The sequence below is a fragment of the Brachionichthys hirsutus genome, chromosome 16 (assembly GCF_040956055.1).
Source record: "Brachionichthys hirsutus isolate HB-005 chromosome 16, CSIRO-AGI_Bhir_v1, whole genome shotgun sequence".
Lineage (NCBI taxonomy): Eukaryota > Metazoa > Chordata > Actinopteri > Lophiiformes > Brachionichthyidae > Brachionichthys > Brachionichthys hirsutus.
The window spans coordinates 2,327,472-2,350,001 of NC_090912.1; the positions used below are offsets into that span (position 1 = coordinate 2,327,472).

Sequence of the window (22,530 nt, forward strand, 5' to 3'; positions counted from 1 at the left end):
ATGAGAGCGATAATAAAAGCAGCACTAAGGTAGGCCAGCCAACACTTCAGCCGTAAATCGACATTCCCCAAATGATGAAGGCGTCCAATCTAGGGATGGTTTTGTGGCCTGGAGTGGGTGCAGGCGTTTTATAGACTTGCATCTAAATGATGCGTGTATAATTACTCTTTTTTAATCCAAACTAGCTCTGACAGATCTGGTGGTTTATGAACCACAATCTTTGTCGAAGCCGACTGTTAGCGATGAGTGACATAGAACGATGACGTATCGTAGACACAGGAGGCGTTAACTGAAACAGTCAATATTTCCTTAGATAAAGCGGTTTCCTCTCAATCCATCTGCAGAATCAGACCGAATCTGACCCAGGAGATAATTTTTTGCAGTATGCTAGGTTTTGTTATCAAGAATGTTTATTTTATTTGTTCATTCTAGTGGACACAAGCTCAAACTACTAGCCTGTAATTAGCTTGTTTTTAGCAGTTTAGCATTTAGTAGTATTCTACGTTTTGTAATCAAGAATGTTTTTTTATTTGTTTATTCTAGCAGCCACAACTGGTGCCATTTATCTGTGTCACAAAAGCTTTTTTCAAGCACTAAAGAATACTTCCTGTGTCAAACATCTCCGAGACCCATTATGTGTTCAGACATACATATCCTTTGCTTCCGATGTTTTAAGAGCATTGATTATTCTCAGTGCATCCGCCTCAGGGATGTCTCTTTTGTAGAACGGTGGCAGAAGAGGGGTAATGGCTGCAAGGCTGCAACGTCCAATCAAGTTGCGTCCTTTTGACTCGCAGAGAAAGGGGCGGTAATGGATGGATTTAAACACGGTCCCTTGACAGATTGTCATTGATTTCCAGTCCGATTAGCTTTGCTGCTTCTTGCCACTAATTCTTAATCTTTTATTTTTGTTCCTCTTTTTGGTGAATCTGAGTTGTTTTCAGGAAATAAGCATTAGGTCTTCATCCTTGGGCCATGGCAGGCTGTTCCCAGCCTTTTATTTAGGACCTTTCTTTCTTCTATTCTAAAAGCTGAGTGTCCCCAGAACTGTTGCAACCTGGATTGACTATAAGAGGTCAGATCCATATGTAACATGCTTATCCTTCTGTTGCCCTCCCAGTGAAACCATTGTTAGATGATGTTGTGCCCTACGAGTTTGTGAAGCCTGATAAAGGCTTTAGATACGACTACAGAGTATTTGTGATAAGTTTTCCAAATAGACCAAAATTTGATGCCATGTTTCCGAAATCTAAGGCTCTGTTTTGGTCTTAAGATTCATCAGATTGGTTGGTATTTATTACTAAATTAATTACACATACTCTACATTTATACCCATTATTGAGTATAATTCCTTTTAATACAGTGATAAATATATATATATATGTACCCTTATTCATAATTACTACAGACAGTGACGTCACGGTCCTTTAGATCATTTGATTGTTATCTACTTGGACTATGTATGGGGCTTTGTCAGTGTGGAGGGGCGTACCCAGTGGGCGTGTCATCCCGGGGAGTGTCTGCCTTCAGCCAATAAGGCCGGAGACGCGCGTTCAATGGGCGTGGCTTCCGTCCTACTCCATCCTGTCCCCAGCTGTAGCACGCTTCTGTTCAAACTCTCGAGTCGGACGGTCCCGGCTGACGGATCTCCGCTGTCCCGTCCGTTTTTACCGAACTGTGACAGAAACGGAGCCGCTTGCGTCATGAACGTTCGGCTCATTGTGTTTCCGACCTAACTGTCCAGTTTAGAAGAAAAAAAATCAAATCAACCGGGAGTCCCGGAGAGAAGAGGATATTGTTTCGCTTTTGTCGCGGAGCGTCACTGCCGTCATGTAAACGAGTTCCTCGGCAGAAAGGAGAGATTTACGCCGATGATAGGCTCCATCTTCCCCCCGGGTTACCTATGGAGAGGGGGTCCTCATATAGTCCCGCAAAACATCTGCTGGAGTTGCTCGCGGCGGCCGAGGAAACAGCGCGGTTGGTGAATCGCGCGTACCTGGATCGCAGAAGACGCGCTTGAGCTCATTTGAATGCCGTTGCAGGGACTTTGCTGGTTTCTGTGCTGCAGGCAGGGCTTCAGTTTGCTCGGACGGGACTATGGGGAGAAAGAGGAGGAAGAGTCTTTCGAATTGCGCAACAAGGAGGACTTGACTCCCAACGGACGGGTAAAGAATCCTCCACCTGCACCCGACAGCAGCTTCGTGCGCGATTGTGCACGACATTTTTTTTTACTTTGCATTCACAATTTCTACCCCTATTTTGGTACACACACACAATAAGTATGCGTGCATTTAAAGAGCTGTGAAACCCGCCGTACAGCGGAGTGTATTATTGAGAAATAAATGTGATTTGAAACGTGCACGCATGCATTTCATGTTTAGGGTGCGTGGCAGCAAAAACTCAGGTGGGAACCTGCAGCCTTTACCATCTGCTGGAATCATCAACCTGTTCAATGCAAACCTGTATTAAAGTGCTTGTAGAGAATGCCCTGCACTGTTTAGGCAGCTTGGGCAACATTGAGCAATCACTCACTCACACGCACGCACTCACACACGCACAGTCAATCTGATGCAAGCCGTAAAACGGGGTGTGTAGAACCCATTCTGTGCGTCTGGCCTCTCTTCCCTCGATCAGAACTAAGACTGCAGCCTTGTCTTCTCTGTAATGTCAGTCATCTGATCGGCACAGACGGCTCAGCATTGTCCACCCCCTTGTGAGGGGGGCATTGTTGCCTGGAATTGAGGTAGGCTTTATCTGTTTGACCCAAACATGCAGCTCTTTATGTACAGTCTCTTAGAAAAGTCCAGCCTTGAATGTCTACTTGAAGGAGAAATATCTTCGTCCTTTGACTATGGCATGATCATGAAAGCAAATGCCATCAGGAGCCAATCCTTGCATGGACTGTTCAATTATTTATTGGCCTCTCTGTCTGCTTGCAAACAACCGGTGCAGCACTGCGGCGATTTGCATATAAACGTTGGGAGCAGATAAAGTTTTACACACTTATTGCCTCAACAGAAATGTCACCGGGACAGCAGCCGCCAGATAAGGGCAACATCTGTTGCTCAGGGGCATCCGCGGCGGCGTCGCACCATCACACCACTGCAAGTATCTGTGTCTCGGACATAATGTGCCATCTGCCTGACCATCGGTGGTCGAAGGCAGGGGCCCCCGACATTTTTCCTGCCACAGACAGGATTCATATCGGGGCGAGGGGTAATTAAATTAAAAAAAGAGGAATGTAAATGTAACTACTAAATCTTATGTTATGCACTTGTAATAACTATTAAATCATAATTACACCAGTATTTCAATAGTTCACCGAGCCCACAGCTGAAGCGCTGTAAGCCAATACCATCACTCGACCTACTGTCGGCCAATGAAATTCATCATTCCCTAAAGCCCCTCCTCTGACATCCAACTGGTGCTGTTTGGCTTTCCGTGGCGTCCACATATGGGGGGTGGGGTTGACCCACAGCGGTTCCCAAGGAAACCCTGTCAGCGCTGCACGCCATCCTTTACCCAAAGAGCCTCATGTTGTCCACGGCTTGACAAGCCACATGTTCACACAAGCAAGTCGGACTTCACTGAATCGCTCCGTTCGGTAGACCTCCATCCAATTCCTGCCAGGAATGACTCCACCAAACCCACAGGGTCTGGTGCAGTCGCCACCCAAAACGCCGTCACCCCCCGCTTTGCTTTTCATCCGCCTGCCAAAGGGGCGCCGCAACGTGACGCATCCACCGAACCAGAGCCGTAGGCGACGGACTCTTCCTCGCCAGGACTCCTCTAGCTGAAGTCAGTGTAGGTTTACCCAGAAGTGCTCATGGGCCACGTCAGAACCGATTCCCCGTGTGTTTGCACTCCCCCCATTGAAAGAAACTGCTCTCCAACAGCTGCCCAAACAGTCACACGCCGAGGTGAATGCCTCCAGTGTTGGGACAGCGAGGCCCTAATTTTAGGACGGGACATCTGTCATTCTCTCCGTGTTTCCACTGAAACTTCCTTCAGTTTCTATGTATTGTAAAGTCACCGTTGAGCTACCTCATCTGGCCGTAAATGCGGGCCGGAGGCGGCGCAAGCGAGTCGTGTTACTCCCGACCGAATGGACACGGTCCAACTGTAACCGAAAGCGCGTCCCGCATGGACTGCCGCTGCCGCCCTCTGTCTTCAGAGGTGTCGCAGTACGCTGGTTTATATTTGGTTTCCGTTGCGTCTCTGCCTCACCACCTCCAGGCCGCACATCTGGTCTTCAGGCCGACACCGGCTGAGCCCAAGCATTTCCTTCTGGTTACTCAGCCTCCCAGGAGAGCTGAAAGGGAGCGAGAGAGAGAGAGAGAGAGAAGACTTGCAAGGAAAGGATGGGGCGGGGGCTGTGGCAGCCACGGAACGAACTCATCACGGCACCGTTCCCTCCTCTTCCCTGGCCTGGAGTGACTCATCCTTTGCCCATCCAAAAAGGGAGAACCTTTGCCAGGACTGTGCCGTGCGCGCTATCCTTCCTCCTCCCACAGGCCGTTAAATCTATCGGAAAGCGGATTTTCCGTGAATTATATATTGCTGTAAATATTCTTTCTTGATCTACCTGACACATGTAGCCTCTGATTTGTTTATATAATGGTGATATTGAAGCATCACTTCCAGTAACGGCTGTAATTAATCATTTATGACTAACGGGCAAGCCATGGGACCATAACCCCCCCCCAAATCTCAACCGCACACTGGTTTCTGACATCGTTCAGTTAGTGTTGACTTTGATATCACTTTAACCATTAATCAAACCTCATTGCTTCCTCATTAGTCTGGCTGCCTCGTTAATTTGCGACCCTACGCAGGCCGTGCTTTCTTTGTTATTCTTGCTCCATCCAACAGGAAGCAGTAGGCGTGTATTTTGCAGGGCGAGGGCTATACTTAGGTTAGTTTGCCCAGTAGTAAAGTGTGGTGTGTGAACTGCGAGGCGCCCAGACCTGACCTGGATAGTGTTTCAGGTAGGCTAACATCCCTAAAGCTGGGCTGTGGCCACCACAGGGGCTGGCTCAAGGCTGTGGCGCACAGAGACAACAAGCCAGGCCATGGAGGGAGGGAGGGAGGGTGGGGGGGTGCACACAGCATCGCCCTGCACGCCGAGGAACCGGTCCAGATCGCACACAGGCGGGCCTCTGATGTCTGCTGGGGTTTTCCAAGGTCAGGTCGAAAAATCTAGGGGCCCCCGAACGCTGTGAAAGAAAACATCCTTTCCCATCTTCTGCTCGACAGGAGAGTCCCGGAATGAACCGTTCATTGTTCCAGCCGTAAAATTAGATTTTACGTCTCCCAGTGGCAGCCTCACTCCTGATCAGCAGAACCGCTTACGCCAGTTTCCATGAAGAAGAAGAAAAAAAGAGGCAATGCAATCTGATATGATTAGCCGGCTTGGGGTCCAGATTGCTGCTCAGAACATTTGTGACTGTATTCATGAGATGATCAACACGAGTCATTCTCCTGTAGGACTTCTAATGCTCTAAAAAAAAAAAAAAGGGCAGTGAAAATGTGTTGTGTATAAATGTAGCTTTAAGCTAAAGGCAGTTGAGATACATGCAGCCTTTACAAATTATCCCTCCGTTCCCCGCTCTTATTTTAAATGGGGGGCCGTTTTGCATGCCATATTTCTCTCCACCAGCCCCCCACCCCCCTTGCATTTGAAAGCCAAGCGTGACAGGAACACATCGGCTATGTGCCGCGGCCGCATGCGGTACTGTAACGCCTTCCTCCGAAGGAGAAACCATCCAGGGGTCACTCCGATACGTAGATTAGGTGCAAGAACAGGCTAATATTTGTGTTGCATTATCAGCTGTTTACCATACTCTCTCTCTCGCTTACAGAGTCCCGCTGAAGTGACTGTTTCTCAACCGACTCGTACAGCCAATGGAACAAACGGGTAAGGAAAGCCAGAACCCGAAGGCTACATTTTGGGAAGTTGTAGTTCCTTCTTTTACTTTTCTACTTCCTCTAAGCGCCGGGGATCTTTGCTTTACTTCTCCAGAAGGCACACGTATAATCAAAGGCCGCTCGCTTGATCCCTCCCTGCTTCCCGAGCCTCGAGGTTATCTCACGGGGCTCTGCTCATGTGTCCCAATGTGCCGAATCCCACGTCCACTCGCCTGCGGCGCCCAACGCGAGCGTTTTCGGGCACGCGTGTCGTGTCGATTGCCCGTTTCTGCCTCTTTTCAACGTTTGGCCCGGCTCTCGGCTTCGGCCAGTTCAGCCTGGAATGTTACGTCCAATCACACGCCTGACGCAACTGCTGTGATGTCAGGTGAACTCCAGCTAATCCAGTCACTTTGTTTGATGGGTGCACGCACACACACACACACACACACACACCAAGGATTACAAGGAACCATTATGCTTCTGGTGGATAATGAAATTCAAATGGTCATGTGGTTAATAAGAGAATGCCAGTGCCAATGAAAAGGCTTGATTCATGACGGGCTTGATCCAGACGATTAGTGCAGGGCTGTGATCTCAGACAGTGATGTAGGCGGGCTCCGCTCCTGTCTCCTTCTGGCATCATGCCCCCCCCCCCCCCCCCCACACACACACACACACACATGCACAATCTCTACTGTAGTTTTGCTGGCTTACGGACAATGAGTCACGAAGCTCGCCGTGCAGGACCGTCCGCACCGCGAATGAATTGCCAAGGGGCTGCGACAACTCTCGACAAAGACGAGCCTTCCTCCAGGAAGTGAAGGAGGTGAAGCTTGGTGGAGGAGGAGGAGGAGGAGGAGGTGGGTTGGGTGGCAGGCTGGCTATCTGGACTTTGGTGACTCATTCTTACCTCGGCAACACTCCTAGACTAGGTGTGACTCGAATGTGCGTGTGTTCGTGCGTGGCACCTTTACAATATAGTGGAATCCGCTTCGGGCCGCATGGCCACTTTAAGTCGCCACCGGTTTTGAAAGCAGCGAGTTAAAACCCCGACTGTAATCACCACGGTTGGCGCAGAGATTACAGAACGCAGCACCCGCCCAGGAGTTCAGCTGTAACGTTGAGAGAGTGGGTACACGGCAACTCCCAGAATTCATAGCTACAACGGCGTATTATCTTAACCTCAGGTATAGTCGGATGACTTGTTAGTCAGTCGGGCTGCAGGAAACTCGCCCAACGATTGAATGCGGTGAAAGGGTTGGGCCGGAGGAGAATGCGTTCGTTTTGGAGCGGATCCAGATAAATGAATGGGCAGTTCTTATTTGGAACCTGAGCCTGTGCACTTTGAATCAAGAAAGTGGAGATTGGGGGGGGGGGTCTGTGTCCATTGATGTGTGGCGGAGAGACTGACGCAGAGAGGATGAGAGCAAAGGTTTAAAAGGATAATATTAGTTTGGGCTATTTCTGGAACGTAGTCATGGATTCTCTCCGGGGCAGGTAGCTGACGGAGGCTGTGGATGATGGACGGACGGTGCAAGTTTTCCAGTCTGTCTATCCCAGCTGGCTCGTTCCTGCTGGGCGCGCGCGCGCGCACACACACACACACACACACACACATGGATCTGGCTTACATCTTCACTGTTTCTTCGTCCCTGCTTTGACTTCTTCTTACGGACGAGGCCGGAGTAAAGAACAAACTGTCCCAGCAGTTGATGTCCTCTCTTTCCTTGCCGTGCCTTTGATCTGCCATCAGCTTTTTTCTGAGTGTGCTTGATGTGTGTGAATGTGTGAGTGTGTGAGTGTGTTTTCCAAGTGGGCCCCTTGATAATTGCCTGTCTGGTTGTCTGCCTGACTGTCGGCCATCGCTAACTGGTTTACAGCGTCAGGAAATACAGAAAGCTTTACTTCACCATCAGGGTGACTTGACTTAAACTGGGAGGCCACTTAGAAAGCGTCACAAAACGCCCCCCATCCTTTGACCAAACATGACTTTTTCCTCTCTCCCCTCTGCTGAGTCCAGACTTTCTTGGCAGTGGTCTTGCGTAAACAGCGTATTTTTAGCTAGGAGGTCATATAGGCCCAGTCTTAATCACCACATTCCCATTTTCCCACCAGCTCGGCCTCAGCTAGAGGCCCTGCAGCCGGTCCGTGCACAAGAGAGACAATCCAAAGAGCAAGCGCTTATTTATTGCTTTGGCTTTAATTTGTATTAAATACATTATTGGAGTTATTTAATGGAGGTGATCCTGATTATTCTAGATTCGAATCGGTAATTGATTCGTCCGTTATCTTCATTTCCAGATCGCCAAACTCTTTCTTCTGCTTCCAAGTACAATTAGCCTCCTTGGGTTTTGGACGAGTGACATCACTCCTCAGGTGATGTGTTGTAAACTGTGCAATATGAGTTAACATCAGCATCATCATGGAGGAGGAGGAGCTTGAGTCGAGAGAGACCGGCGTTTGAAGAAACGTTGTATTTTTGTGGGTTTCACCGTGAGGAAAAAGGAAAAAATGTGGTTTTGTAGTTCTCAAAGTTCTTTTTGGCGCGGCTTGCCCACCCCCCCGGGGTTATTTATTAATAGCACAGGATGCTGAGCTGTTTAGATAGACGGCTGTGAGTTATGTACAGCGTTCCGGGCCGGCCAACAACAAACAGGCGGCCCTGTTTGAAGTCACATCTGCACCAGAATCATTTGTGCGACTGTTCTCCGTGGTCACAAGGAGCCTCTCTCTGGGCGCTGGGATGCGTCTCCGCTGTGTCGACTGCGGTCAGACGAGCCCGAGAGCAAGGACGCTGCTCTTCTGACTTTAATTAGCGTCTCGCCGTTCTGATTGGATCCCGGACTGAAATCGATTACTCATCGCTCCAGACAGATAAACTGCTCCATTTATTGTTCTGGATTCATGCGTGTGTCACCATTAGGATGAGGCTGCAGACATTAGCTGGGCTGACCTCGTTTCAGGATGCGTGTGGAGCCGATTTGAGGCCCCCGGGAACCTCAGGCTTGTCTGAACGCCTCGTCTGAACGCCTCGTCTGAAAGCCTCGTCCAATCCGAGAGAGATGTATCAGAAATTGTACTTCACCCAATCGCTTAAACCTGGTAGAGGGAACAAGGACAAAGTTTTATCCCAGCACCTTTGAGTTCGGTGTTGAGCTCACAACCTCATCTCACTGCTGCCTCTCTAATGAGGCTGAATAGGACGGCGTGCAAGCTGACTGTGTCTTTCCTCGACTCCGTTTTATAAGACATTTACATCAAAATATAGTATCCATCAGCTGTTGTCACTGAATACATCAAACTTAGACGTTGTATTAGTTTCAATGCAGCAGATTTTTCACTTGCAGCGCGAAATGCTGCTTTTAAACAAACAAAATTATTACACCACAATAGCATCCCCCATAAGTGCCTATTTTGCCGACAAACCGAACCACACAATGGGGGGTTAAATCATTTTGCTTCCAGCTACTCACCGTTATCGACTGTGTTGTGTAATTAAACTTTCAATCATTAAACCTGAAAAGCTGAGTTTTACATCGCCCTGCACGTTTTGTTGTGTGAAAAGAGGCCGCATGCGGACGAGCGGTGGCGGCGCCGACAGGCCTTCTGGTGCTCGACGCCGACGTGCGTGTGCAGGATGTAAATGTGTCCTTGATTAAAGAATCATATTTGTGGTTTCAAGGACAGGGAATTAATCCACTTCCTCTCTCAAATCATGTTTCCTCTTTGACTTTTGATGTCATGACGCCCCCCCCCCCCTCTGCGGGGCAGCTGTGATCCAGGCGGCTGATGTTTGGATCTCATGAACACACATTTAGGAAGGCGTTATCTGTCTTTGTCTAACTCCTCGGCGTCTTGATCTCAAACAGGACCTGAAAACACGGCGTTTGAATAGCGTGACATTTAACTGATGCTCCTCCTTCTTTGTCGTCGTTGATGCTTAGTCCTGGGGGGGGGTCGACGTCTGAAGATGTTCACTCGTGCTGTTGTCTAATCCCCCATGTCAAATTGCTTCCTGCACCCCACAGGAAGTTGCCCACTAAAGGCCCCACTGTCACGCCTTCTGCTGGGACTTCTGGGAATGTGTGGTGGTGGTGATGGCGTGAGGGGGGGGCAGGGGGCTTGTGGGGAGATGGGGGGTTGTAGTGCTGCTGTACAGCTGTGGCGAGCCCAAAGATCCCCACACGCTTGCCCCGAGCTGTGTCACACGGAGTTCTCTTTATTCGTCAGCCATCTTTAACAAGCCCGATTCCAAAGAAGTCGCAAAGGCAATCATTTCCACAGGAAGTGTATCAAAGATGATCCTTTTAATAATGCTAATGAAGCCATGTACTTTCTACAGTCATCAGTCATCAGGCTACGCACTGATCGACTCTGTCTGCATGCGTGTCTTGGTTATGCAGCACTGGGTATTAACAACCTAAAATAAGGGATGTCGTCACATTTCTGCATTTATTTTCTGCTTATTTGTGGGATCTGTGCATGCAGGGACTGTCAGAAGTCCCCGAGGGCTGCTGCAGTCCGGCTTGGTTATAATGCCGGGTGAGTATAATGTGACAGGATCCGGACCGTCTCCTTCTCGTTTCTGTTTTGCGACGATGACCTGAACCAGTAGACGCACGCACGCAGGGAAACATGGCCAGACTATAGAGTTTCACTGCGTCTGAACGTCGGCTTAAATTAGATGCCAGTCGGCTGCGATAAACCGCTGCGAGTACATTTCATAAAGCAGACAAAGTGTGTGCGTTGAGACGTGATGGGCTCCGGTAGACAGCAGCGTCGCTTAGAGCTGCTGCGATTGGTTAATTAACCGTTTGGATCATGAGAGTTTGCATCCTTAGAAATGTGGTATTTACGTGTTATTTCTTTTCACGGGATACTTGTCTTAAGCCGTCTCTCTGAACGTTCTGCACCTTTTTGCTGCGTGTCTTTCCCTTGATGCGTTACGTCTGACATCACAGCCTCACTTTGTAGTTTGCGCAGAGATGGTGAAACACATCTTTCTTTTGAGCAGTATCTGTCTTTTTAGAACCTTTTCATGTAAGCAAGGACGACTTGACTTCTTGTTCCAAAAACCTCCTGGCGCACGACTATCAGACGTGCACTTGTGTGTACGTGAAGCGATGAATGCCTGGACTCCTGTGTTTTAAAGTGAGTCACACGCTTGGTGATGTCATCGGTGCAGGGCAGTTGCAGTTTTCTTCGTCACTAATGATAATAAATGAAGCGTCTTTAAGGTTTGGACTGTTTGGACATTGATTAATCAATCATTAAAATCAATGTTAAGCAAGCTACCGGTCCCATTGATTATTCCTTCTTCCTGTCCGTGAGGATGAGCTCTCAGGAATGATCACATCAGTACCGACATAAATCAGCGGTGGAGGAGTTGGTAACTCGACTCCAGATATCCCAGGGATGGAGGGCTTTGGTCGTTTCCTGTGCAGTAATCCCTGGAGGAGGAGGAGGAGGAGCACAGGAAGGAAGGAGGGGTTCCTAACTTGCGTGCTAAATAGACCCTGGAAATAGAGAAAATAAATAAGTAATTAGATAAACAAACGAGGAGAGATAATTTGTCCAAGCAATCTAATAGACTGGAAATGGGCCTTGTCCTGAGATAACACAGTTTGGCTTTGCGCAGCGTCGCCTGTCGTGAGTGCGGTAGCTGCAGACACGATCATGAGGCGTTCAGGAGGGAAAGAGCCGGCAGCGCTTCGGCAGATTCACAGATGTTTTTGATGTTGGTTGCAACTCTCCGACGCCGTGACCTCTTGAAGGCCCCGCCTCCCTCCGACCAGCGTGAGCCGGGCCGGCGTCGCTCTGCAGCCGAAGCGATAAAAGAGAGACGAGCTTGTCCACAGTGGCGTGGTATGCGTGCATCCGTGGGAGTACAATCTGCATGCTGCTAGGGAAAGTGTGACCCCCCCACACGCCTCCCTAGAGTGTCAGACAGACTGGGAGTTGGCACCGTGTCACATGAAAGGGGGCGGTGGGGGTTCACAGTCAGCTGTCTCCGTGCCAATTAGCCATCCAATAGGAGGGAGTAGTCAGGGGAAGACTGGCTCTGCCTGGGGAGGGGAGTTATTTACATTCTGCTCCTCCTCATAGGCACACGGTGTCCGGAGCGTCCGAAGAGATGAAGAGCCTCATCATCGAGAAGAATAAGAACGGCCTGGAGGAGGAGCCTGAACTGCTGGTCAAAGGTGAGCCGGGCCCGGACGCCATCTGCATCTCTTCCATGTCGGGAGGGGGGGGGGGGGACAGTTAGTTCCGCATGCAAATGTAGAATTTAGTGTTCAGAAAATGACAATTCAGGTAATTAAATACACAGGGAGATTTGTTTGCTCAATGTCTTTGAGGGGGTTAGGGCATCGGAGGGGTCAGCGGTCACAAATGAAACGAATTAAGAGCGGGCCATGGCCCCCCTGGGAGGCATTAGCAGGCTACGGAGATGGGATCCAGATGGGGTACCATGGGACTGGCATACAAGGGGTCTCCTTTCCTTATCGCACTGTTTACAGTTCCCAAAAGAAAGAGCAGCATCTGTGAGGCGTCCCATGTCTGGGACAGGCGTCGAAAGTCCAAGGCATGCCCTTCTCACCCGGTCAGCTCGTCCCACCCGGCCCACACCCAGCCTGTCAGCAACCTCTGCCTGACTTGCCGTGTGGCTTTTATAGATCCACAGTGGGTTTTGATGCCGCCGCCCTCTGATGTGGTGTTAAGTACATCCAGGGCTTTTGCTTCAGGCTATATTGGGTGGGTTTATGATGGGGGTCAGACCTACCATTGAGATCATATAGAGGCATTTTCACAGATATCAAACAGGAAGCACTGCCCGAGAGGCGGTGCCCTCAAACCCCCCCCTTTCGTCACCTTAGTTTTATTTTGAAGTCCAAGTGAAGCAGTTTAAGATTTGCCCCGCTTTGAAGCAAGGATAAACACAGGGAGGGAAGAGAACCAGGGGGGGGTGTTAAAGTAGATAGGAAGAGTGCGAGCACGGGGAAGAAACGCAAAGCAGAGCAGAGCGAGTGTCGTCTAACAGGTGGCGAGCAGCTTGCTAACCACAGAGGAAAGCGTGATGCTCGCGTGGCGTCATTACCGTTTTCACAGGGAAGGTGCGTTGCCTAATTGTTCCTTTTTAAAACCACAATCAAGCATGCATGCATGCATGCACAGGGAACACACACGCGCAGCCACCCTAAAAGTGGCACACTTCCACGGGGCCAGCGTCTATTCTGGATGAACTCTGACCCCGCCCACTACAACGACTCTTCAGTCCTCCCGTCTTTCGCTTCAGGACAGAGCTGTGAGCCAAGCTAGTTTATTTATCCTGAGATTAAATATTTATTAGGAAAACTTTGCACACATAGCTGGGGGTGGGGGGGTCACTGTGGTTTGGGAACAGTAGGTCTGGGCTGTTCCTGCCGTTCCAAACACGTCAGAGAACACAAAAGTCATGCAGACCCGAGCCAGGCCTGGGTCTGGCTAGGAGCTACTCTCTCCCCCCCCTCTCTCTCTCTCAACCTCTAAAGTGGTAATTATGCTGGCTGCATGCAGGCCTTAATGGCTATGCCATTAGCTGGCTGTATTTTTATCCCCTGCTATTTAACCCAACGAGGCAGTCGTATACAGACTGCAACAAACTTTATGGACAATTATATGGCTTGTGGATTATTCTTAGTGAAGACATGGCGCAGCAACACGGGTGTAGTAGCGACACAACCGCCTCACCTGGGGGGGGGGGAGGGGCCCACGCCTTTCAGGAGACCTTGTCTTTGTAGGTGCTGCACACGCAGAGGCCTTTAAAGAACATCATTGATGTATTTTTGCGTGATAGTTATTTTGTTCTCATTTGAAGGGTGGCTGTTGCGGGAGGTGCGAGGCAACTGGATCAAGCAGCGTCGATACTGGTTTGTCCTGAGCCAGGACTCCCTGGACTACTACAGCGGATCGGAGAAAGGAGCCCGCAGACTGGGCACACTGGTCCTCACCAGCCTCTGCTCCGTCATCTGGCCAGACAAGCAGGCGTACAAGGAGACGGGTGAGGGGCATGGCTGACTCACCCTCATGTGTGATTGCATGTCATCTCTGTAGAGGCCAGAAAGAATTTAGGTAATTCCCACTCCAGTGGAGTTCGCAGGCATTTTCCAAATTGGCCGCAAAGTTTTTCTAGGTGTTTTCATGCGGACATGACGTCTTGATCCTCTTTCCCTTCCCATAAGTGCCGTAATTCTGAGTGAGTTTGGGAATCCCCAGCGGTCCTTGGTCAATTGTTGGACTGCAAACCTCACATTGAAGTAACAGCGGTGGAATCTCCCTTTTCTATAAACCCTACCAAAGTGCTCTTGTGATTATTAGTTGTTTCACTACTTGACTCCTTTATGTTCCTCCTAATCAAGTGAGAATGGAACACTTACTTCCCCCCGTACTGGTTTCCTTATTTCCCTGTTCCACCTTTGGCTTCATCCGCTCTTGCGGTCAGTGTTAAAGTTGATGCAACAAACTGGTGTTAAGTGGCAGCAATAATCATAATCTCAGCGTAAAACCTCTTACGTTTGGGTTTGAACCTGAACAAAGGGGGGGGGGGGGGACGTGGTGCCAAGTCACGTAGCAGGAATAGTCTGATAACAGGCGTGGGGCAGCAGCTCAGGCCAAGCTGCTTGGGGTATGTCTAGTACTTCCCCTGCACAAGGAGGAAGCGCCCCATTTTTGGCCGGGTCGCAGGGATCATCTTGACAGACGCAGACTGAACCGTGAGAGCAACTGAGCGATGAAGTTACCCTCTCGGTCCAGCTGGCCGGGTCTCGGTGTTCCCACCGTCTGTTGCTACCCTTTTGTTAACGTTGATGCAAAGGCTTGCATTTGTGTGAGCAGAGTAAGAGAAAGAATAGTTCTCTATGTGCTGAAAGTCACGACGAAGGTTGGAAAAAAGCAAGACGTCCACAGATGAAAGTCTAGGATGGGTCAGTGGACAACTGGAATCCACCTCACAGACGTTACCACCGACCCCTGCCGTGAATCGGACCTTCGCTAGATGCAATCCAACCTTATTCCTCTTCTAACCCTCATCTCGTGTCTCTTTTTGTTGTGGGTTGTTAAAGAGGAAATCCGCTGAGAGGGTTCGGACTTTTTTTGTCCCGTCTCATCTGAATGAATACCCACCCGTTCTCGTTTGGTTTTGCCGTGGCCTGAGGTTCCTCTCAGGCTAACGTTTGTCCCGCGCTTCCCCATTTACTTATTATTACAGATGGTAATCACGTTTAATGTGTTCTTGTGCGTTTCTTTCAGGCTACTGGGGCATCACAGTATATGGACGGAAGCACTGCTACAGGTTGTACTCCAAGCACTTCAACGAGGCAGTGCACTGGGCATGCGCCATCCAGAAAATCATCGATACGAAAGCACCGGTGGAAACGCCAACGCAGCTGCTGATTCGAGACATCGAGGTGGGGGGGGGGGGGGGGGGGGGTCGCACGTCGCACACAGCCCCTCGCCCTGTTACCATTCAGGCTGCATAGCCAACATTTCCTCTGCCTGCCTTGCACATTTTCTTAAATAAAAGTATTTAAGGTTCTTCAGTTCTTGGAAAGGTTGGATTGGTTTTCCACCTTTTCACGTGGAAGGAGGTGCATTTATAAGAGAAGGCCCTATTTTTAGACCAGGGGTTGCTACAGAGCATGCATGCTGGAATCTTATTGAGCAGACGGACGACTCGTCTTACATCAGTCTGCCCCTGGGGTAAGGAGCGGGGGCTGTCTTGGCAGACGAGGGCTTGGCGTGAAGCAGCGGGGCCAGATAAGAAGTCCTTACAGAAGCTTTCGGCCTCTGTAATCTCTCAATCAGTCTCTAATCTAAAAGAAAATGGTTCATTTTCTTGGCCCTGTCTGCTTCGTACATTCTGGATGAACAGAAGGGGAACTTATTTAATGTTTTTTTAACACTTGAAGTCTCATCTTCACTTTTTGCCTTTCCACTTTAATACACAGGTCCACTTTATGGAATAGAAGGGATCTTTGCCTTTCTGAGCTAGGACTGGTTCTGCAAATGAAAGAGAGAATGAACCGTACATGCGTTGTGTAAATAAGTCTTCCTTCTTATCTTTGAGGATCCGTAGTTCAGACGCAGGGGTTGCAGTTTCATTCTTTTACTGACAGACAGAGACCCTGTGTGACGGACAAGCTCTGTGAACAGATGGGTGAACAGCTCGAGGCTTAACTCAGCCTGCCATTATGTTAACGATATGCAAGATTCCTCATACTCTACATTGGTCAAGCAGTGGCAACATCTCTAATGAACAACAGGTGCTGAAGAGCAGGAGCATGGAAGCCATCTGCACCGCTGGAAGGCACCGATCCACATTAATCCACACCGGCAGCCCAAGGACACAAACGCCGCACACTCAGCGGATAAAATATAATGCGTCAGTCACGCTGGTGCAGATCGCCGGGTCATCACGACCTTCCTGCTGCTTTGAAAGTTGCCAGACTGGAGTCGTGATCCTGGTGACCCCTGATAGACGAGCAGATGCAATCAAGCTCCCGCTCACTTTCTGGGTTTCATGTCGGCATATTTAAAGCCGTTCAATGTCTGCTGATGTCATGGTGACCTTTTTTTTTTTTTTTTACCTTTAGGAGAATAAGTTCCACCCCGAGGTCGTGGAGCACATCTACCAGCACAATCCCATCCTGAAGTACACCCAGGGCCCCCTGTACGCCCCTCTGCTGCCCTTCCCCTACGGCAGCCTGGAGCACACATGTAAGCAGTTAACATGTTGTATGTTACCATAGAAACAATATCTAAAATTGAAATGGGTAAAGTGATTGATTTTCAAAATATATATATATATATACTGATGGATTCCTTAAATCTTGAATGAAATGTATAAAACAAATATTGTTTTATTAACTGTTGCATTGACGTGTTTTTCATGCTAAAATCCATGCACAACATTCAAATACTGAAGTGGTGCCTTTTTGCTCCCTCCTCCTCTTTGCAGACCACAGCGGGAAAGGCTACGGCTCGATACGCGACGAGGCCGTGAAGCTCTTCAACTGTCTGCAGCAGCTGGAGTCGGCATGGGACCCGGTTCCCATCATCCAGGGCGTGTTGCAGACCTGCTTGGACCTGCGGCCCCTTCGGGACGAGGTCTACTGCCAGCTGGTGAAGCAGACCAGCTACACCCCCACCCCGCACACTGCAGCGCACCTCCGTTACTGGCAGCTTCTCACCTGCATGAGCTGCACCTTCCTGCCCGGGCCCACCGTGCTGAAGTACCTGCGGTTCCACCTCAAGAGGTGAGATGTTTGCCGAGAACACTGGGCTCTACTGGTTGATGTGAATGTTTACAAGCGTTCATTAATATCAGCTGCTGGCCCCGGGGGGGGGTGTTTATTTGAGGGGTTTAACATAAAATTCCTGCAGATTACAGGAATGCCGCCTCCCTCACCTCTTTGCAAATGGAAAACATGAGGTTTCATTTGTGTGTTTCCTCTTTGACTCCGATTACTTGTGGAAATCAGCTTGTAAAAACGACAACACAGCCATCTTTGTTGAACAATCGAGGTTACAGAAACCAAACTATTGATTAACGATAACACCGCGATGTATATATTTTTTTTTAATGAAAATGCCATCTCAGTTCCCGGAGAATGGCGGCGCGGACCCGGACCCGGAGTCGGTTGTCGGTTCTGAAGGGGTCACGTATTGAATGGTGGGAAGTGAAAGGTACCAGTAGCAGGAAAAACGCATGGTCTAGACAGCAGACAAAAGTTAGGCGCCAGCGCCGCTGACCACCGGCTTAGATATAGTGGTGTGATATGCCTTCACATTGTTAGCACGTTCCCGCAGACGGATCCCGTGTTGTCGGTCGGAATTAGCCTCTCTTGTAGACGTACTATTCTAGGTTTTAAGAAGTGTTAATCTCCCTCTCTTCACTTTCTCTCCAACGGCGTGTCGTCTAACCGCTAAAACTTTCTATCTATACGTCGGTTGCGTGCGACGGCAAGCACATAATTACGTCCGTGGAACTCGCTTGCCTGTGTGTTTTGGTCCGCGTTGCCATCGCTCTCACGCACTCTTTGGATCAGCTGCTGAGGCTGCAGCCGGGCAGAACTCAGACGGGAGCTGGCCAGCGACCCCGGTAACCCTCTTCCCAGTCTCCCGCTGCCCTTAGAGACCCTGAGGGGAATGTCTGCCGTCAGAGAGAGTAGGCCGGGAGAAAGAATGCAGAGGAGGAGGGGGAAGACTTGGACTTGGAGAGAGGGGCAACGAGAAGAGAGAATAGGGATCATTGGTACATTCCTAATTACGCTTCAGCGGGACAAATCCCACCCTGTAGCCATATATTTATGAGAGAGCGAGACATTGGAGGAATGAGACGGGCTCTTTCTGTCGGAAGGAATGTTTGAGGCTCTGATTTTTGCCTCTCTGTCCCGTGTTCTGTATATTTTGGCCTTAACATTACAGTTTAATTGTTTCCTTCCTGGTCCTCTATATGCAGGCCTGAGCTCATAAGTCACACCTTTTGCACTCTGCAAAGTGTGTTAAACTTCAGGCGCTATGCTGTCCATTGCTTTTATATACCTTCCACCGAAACAACAGCGCGCACACTCTCTCACCTTCCACTCCCGGACACTCCATCAGGAGGGAAGTGGCAGGTCATCCTGGTTCACAGCGGCGGAAACACCTTTTCCTGTTTTGTGCGCTGCCCAAAGTCAAACATGTTTTCTTTGCCATTTTCCTTCTCTTTGAAGGATTGAGGGACGTTGACGCTTTTAAGACCCGAGGAGCTAAAGTGAGAACATTTGTCATTCTTTGCCTCATTTACTTTCAAGCGTTGCCAGCCCAAAGAAAATAAAGGGCTCATTCGAACCAAAGGGCTGACGCACAGTCCGTAATCATAGCGTGATCACTCTTCATGACTTGGAGACACATCGGGAGCATTAAAAAGTTCTCTCTCTTACGCATCTAATGTTCTGATTTTGCTGGCAAATTCCCACCCTTCTCCCTGTCTCGCTTTGATTCAGGATCCAGAGCCAGAGCCCCGAGTCTGAGATGGATAACTATGCGTCGTTCATCAGCGAGGCACTGGAGAAGACCAAGTGTCGGGAGTGTGTGCCATCCTGGGAGGAGATCCAGATGCTGATGAACCGAGAGGAGATGCTGTGCACGGTGCACTATCCCGGGCCTGGATCCTGCCAGCTCTACATCAGCTCTCATACGACTGCCAATGAGGTTTGGCAAAAAAAAAAAACCCATATAAATCTGTCTTCGACTTTGTGGTGCAGCGTTTCTCCTCCTAGCCTAGTAATTAGTCTCGTAGCGTCAGTAAAGCATGCCAATCAGCGCTTTCACTCTTATTGTTGATGTACCCACCTGCCTCAGCAAGGCTCTGTCTTTACCCCGCACCAGGTGGTGAAAAGGATGCAGGAGAAACTCTGCCTGCAAGACAGCAAAAACACGTTTGCGCTCTACGAGCAGAATGCATTGTGGGAGCAGCCGGTCGCAGGCAGCGCTCTGATAGCGGACGTCTTGACCAGGTAAATATCTTCACCCCTAAAACCGAGTCGACCAACAGCAGGAGGAAGTCAGACGCAACAAAAAGCAGGTGGACGGGTGTCCTGTCAACGCCCTCGCCCCCGTCTGGCAGCTATTTGTCACTCGTTGGATGAATGTGAACCGAGCAGCGGCCCTTTGCCGGTCCGACTCCCGTGCTGAATGTTATCCAGCATCCCCGATAAAGTGTCGACCTTGCCTCGTCTGGTTGCTCAAACACGACGCCCTGCTGGGAAACTGGACTTTGTGTCGCTGCTTCTGTCAGGCGAGGTGGGCGTGACGTTATTCGGGTTGCGCGAGGCTGAAACGATAAGGCGTTCGAGCCGAAATAAAGGGGATCTGTTTCTCCTCCCGAGTCCTCTCAGCTCTGAGTGACGGGGTAAACACGCAAACCCAACGATGTCGCACACCGACGAGACGAGGCCGTAACGCGTAACATATTAACATCCAGGCTGCACATTCCTGGTGTATCATTTGTAAATATTAGCATGTGTCCCCCCCCTTTCTGTCCAGTCTCTCAGCCAAAGAGTCGGAGTCTAGATCCCAATGGAAGCTGTGCTTTAAGCTCTACTGCCTCTTGGATGCTGACGGCATATCAGCGGACAGCGTTGAGTATCTCCTCCTCTTCGAGCAGGTACGGCATCCAAAGGACGCGTCCTCCTCAGGAAGAGCCCCCCCCCCAGCGTGAAATATTTCATAGTTTATCGCCGTTGCTGATAGTTCATTGGTTTATTATGTTATTACTAAACAATAAATCATCTCTTATGGGCAGTCGCTGCAATAAAACCCCGCTGCAATAAAAGCATGACTCAGAGCGCTGGCTGGTGTGGAGTGGGGGGGGGGGGGGGGCAGAGGCAGCCAGCTCTGGCTTCATTAGAACATTTTTCCTGAGGATTCCCATAAAAAGAGTTATGGGGCAGAATAAAACAGGGCGGGGCCGAAGGGATTGATGGCAGGAGTGAAGCTGTTGCTGACGAATTGTTCCTTCTCTCGTCCCTGCTTGTCCCGCCTTCGGCCTTGGCGCTCGCAGTGCCACGAGATGGTGGTGCGTGGCCAGCTTCCCGCCTGCGAGGACGACCTGCAGCGCTTAGCCGCCCTGCGGCTTCAGTGTCTGATGGGCGACTTCAGCACCCACGCCCCGTGCCCTCCCCTGGACGAGCTGTTCCCAGGCGACGTGCTGGAGGCTCGCGTCCTCGTGTCCTTTTCCGCAGCCCAACCCTCGCCTCCTTGTCAGGTGGCGGCTCAGGGCTGCCCGGCGACGCCGCGCTTCCCCTCGGGGCTCCTCGCGGGGACGCTGTGGAACCACACGGCGACGGCAGCGCACAAACAGAAAGTAGAGCAGGACCTGCGGCTGCGCTCCCGGCTGAAGGAGGAGGCGGCGGCCGTCATGGGATCCATCTTGGAGCGTTGGAAAGGTCTGGCCGGCTACAGCTGCAGGGACAGCATGGCCGCCTACCTCGCGGTCGCGCGCCAATGGTCGGGCTTCGGATGCACTCTTTATGAAGTGGATTTTTATATTGTGAGTATTTTAACTTCATTGTTGGGCTGGTGCTGGAAGACGCTTCCTGTGCCTGACGGCGTAGTTTTTTTTTCTCTTCATCCAGAATTCGACGGGAGGCTTTTCCCAGAAGTTGTGGCTGGGCGTCGCCGCTTCAGCCGTGTCTCTCTATCGGCAGGGAGAGGCGGAGGCCTTGGAGTCCTTTCCTTACGGCCAAATCTGTTCCTACGGCGCATCCGATGGCAACACCTTCAAGATCACAGCTGGAGATCGGGATCTGCTGTTCGAAACCGCCAAGGTATAACGGCCGACGCGGCGAGTTGGGGTTCGCAGGCGTTCGCTTGCCGCGTAGGGCCAGCCGGCCTTATCGCCATGCCGTGTTCAGCCGAGTGAATGAAAGAAGCCCACTGTCTGCTCACGATAACCCCCTCCCTCCAGCGCTTTGACCCACTTTAGAAGCATTCATTAATTTGGTCTAAATAGAGCGCACACAACCTAAAAGTGACTTTTATTGATTTATTGGATGCACAAGCAAATCATAGGACAATACGGAAAGGATCTTTCTTTAATGAACTTAAGACCCCGGATTGCACTGCCGTGACTTTGCAGCGATTTGAACTATAGAGCAGGACTGGGGTAAGGTTCGTGGGCGCGGCATCTTACGGTGGTTTGGTGGTCGGGTCTGGAAGGATCAGGGTAGTAAACCTCCTTTCTGTCCTGCAGACGTAAAGCCTTTTCTGATTGAGGTGTGTGTGTGTGTGTGAGTGCCATCCATGACTCCTTGAGGATCTACTTTTTCTAGTAGTTGAATGACATCATCTCGCTCCGCCCTCCTGCAACTACGCCATGACTGCCACTAATTTGACGTGTCTCTCTTTCTCTTTCTCTTGCTCTCTTTCTCTTCCTCTTCCTATCCCCTTCTCTCTTTCACAGCTGACTGACATCATGCAGCTCATGAATGCCTATTTCAGTGCCATCCATCGCCAGCGAGGGAAAGGCGAAGGCACGGACGCGACCAGAGCAGAGAGCACGGGCGTGGGATTCCATCACCTGACCTCCACACTGACACCCACCCTGCTGGAGCTGCCCTCGCACCCCGTTTGAAAGGCACCCAGCACCCCCCCCCCCCAGCTGCCACTGTCCTCCTCCATGTGGCCCCTGTGAGGCCCAACCCAAGTCCTCAGGACACAACCCCCCCCCCCCCCCCCCACTGCGAATGGCACGGCAGCCAAAACAAAGAGAGTGCTGTTTTCACTCCCATCCGTGAAAATAAACGCTTGCTGAGCTTTCCAGCTGAAGGAGCTGGAGCAGAGGGGGTGGTGGGGGGGGGGGGGGCGAGATGGGAAGGCAAGGGGTTCTGTTTTGCAAGCGAGGCCAGAAAACCACAGAAACCAATGCAGTTTGCTGCGGAGCTCTCACACACCCTCCTGCCTGTTGCTCTACGTGCCAACACCACCCACCTCACCCCTTCTCCCCCTCGACAATGTGAGACATTGGTGCAACATGGGGGGGGGGGGGGGCATTAGGCCTTGGCAACGATAAGCTGTGGTACTCGCTCCGCGTGTGCCATA

General features: G+C 50.4%; 1 protein-coding gene across 1 annotated transcript; it reads left to right on the forward strand.

Moving 5' to 3' along the window:
• The first annotated feature begins 1,583 nt into the window (after positions 1 to 1,583).
• plekhh3 (pleckstrin homology, MyTH4 and FERM domain containing H3) lies at positions 1,584 to 22,100 on the forward strand. Its single transcript, XM_068749745.1, has 13 exons — positions 1,584 to 2,165; positions 5,862 to 5,917; positions 12,016 to 12,110; positions 13,766 to 13,948; positions 15,196 to 15,353; positions 16,539 to 16,662; positions 16,904 to 17,201; positions 18,933 to 19,140; positions 19,318 to 19,445; positions 19,975 to 20,095; positions 20,492 to 20,980; positions 21,066 to 21,257; positions 21,893 to 22,100. The coding sequence occupies exons 1-13, from the start codon at positions 2,031 to 2,033 to the stop codon at positions 22,061 to 22,063; spliced, it is 2,358 nt and encodes a 785-aa protein (XP_068605846.1). The 5' UTR covers positions 1,584 to 2,030; the 3' UTR covers positions 22,064 to 22,100.
• Positions 22,101 to 22,530: the final 430 nt, after the last annotated feature.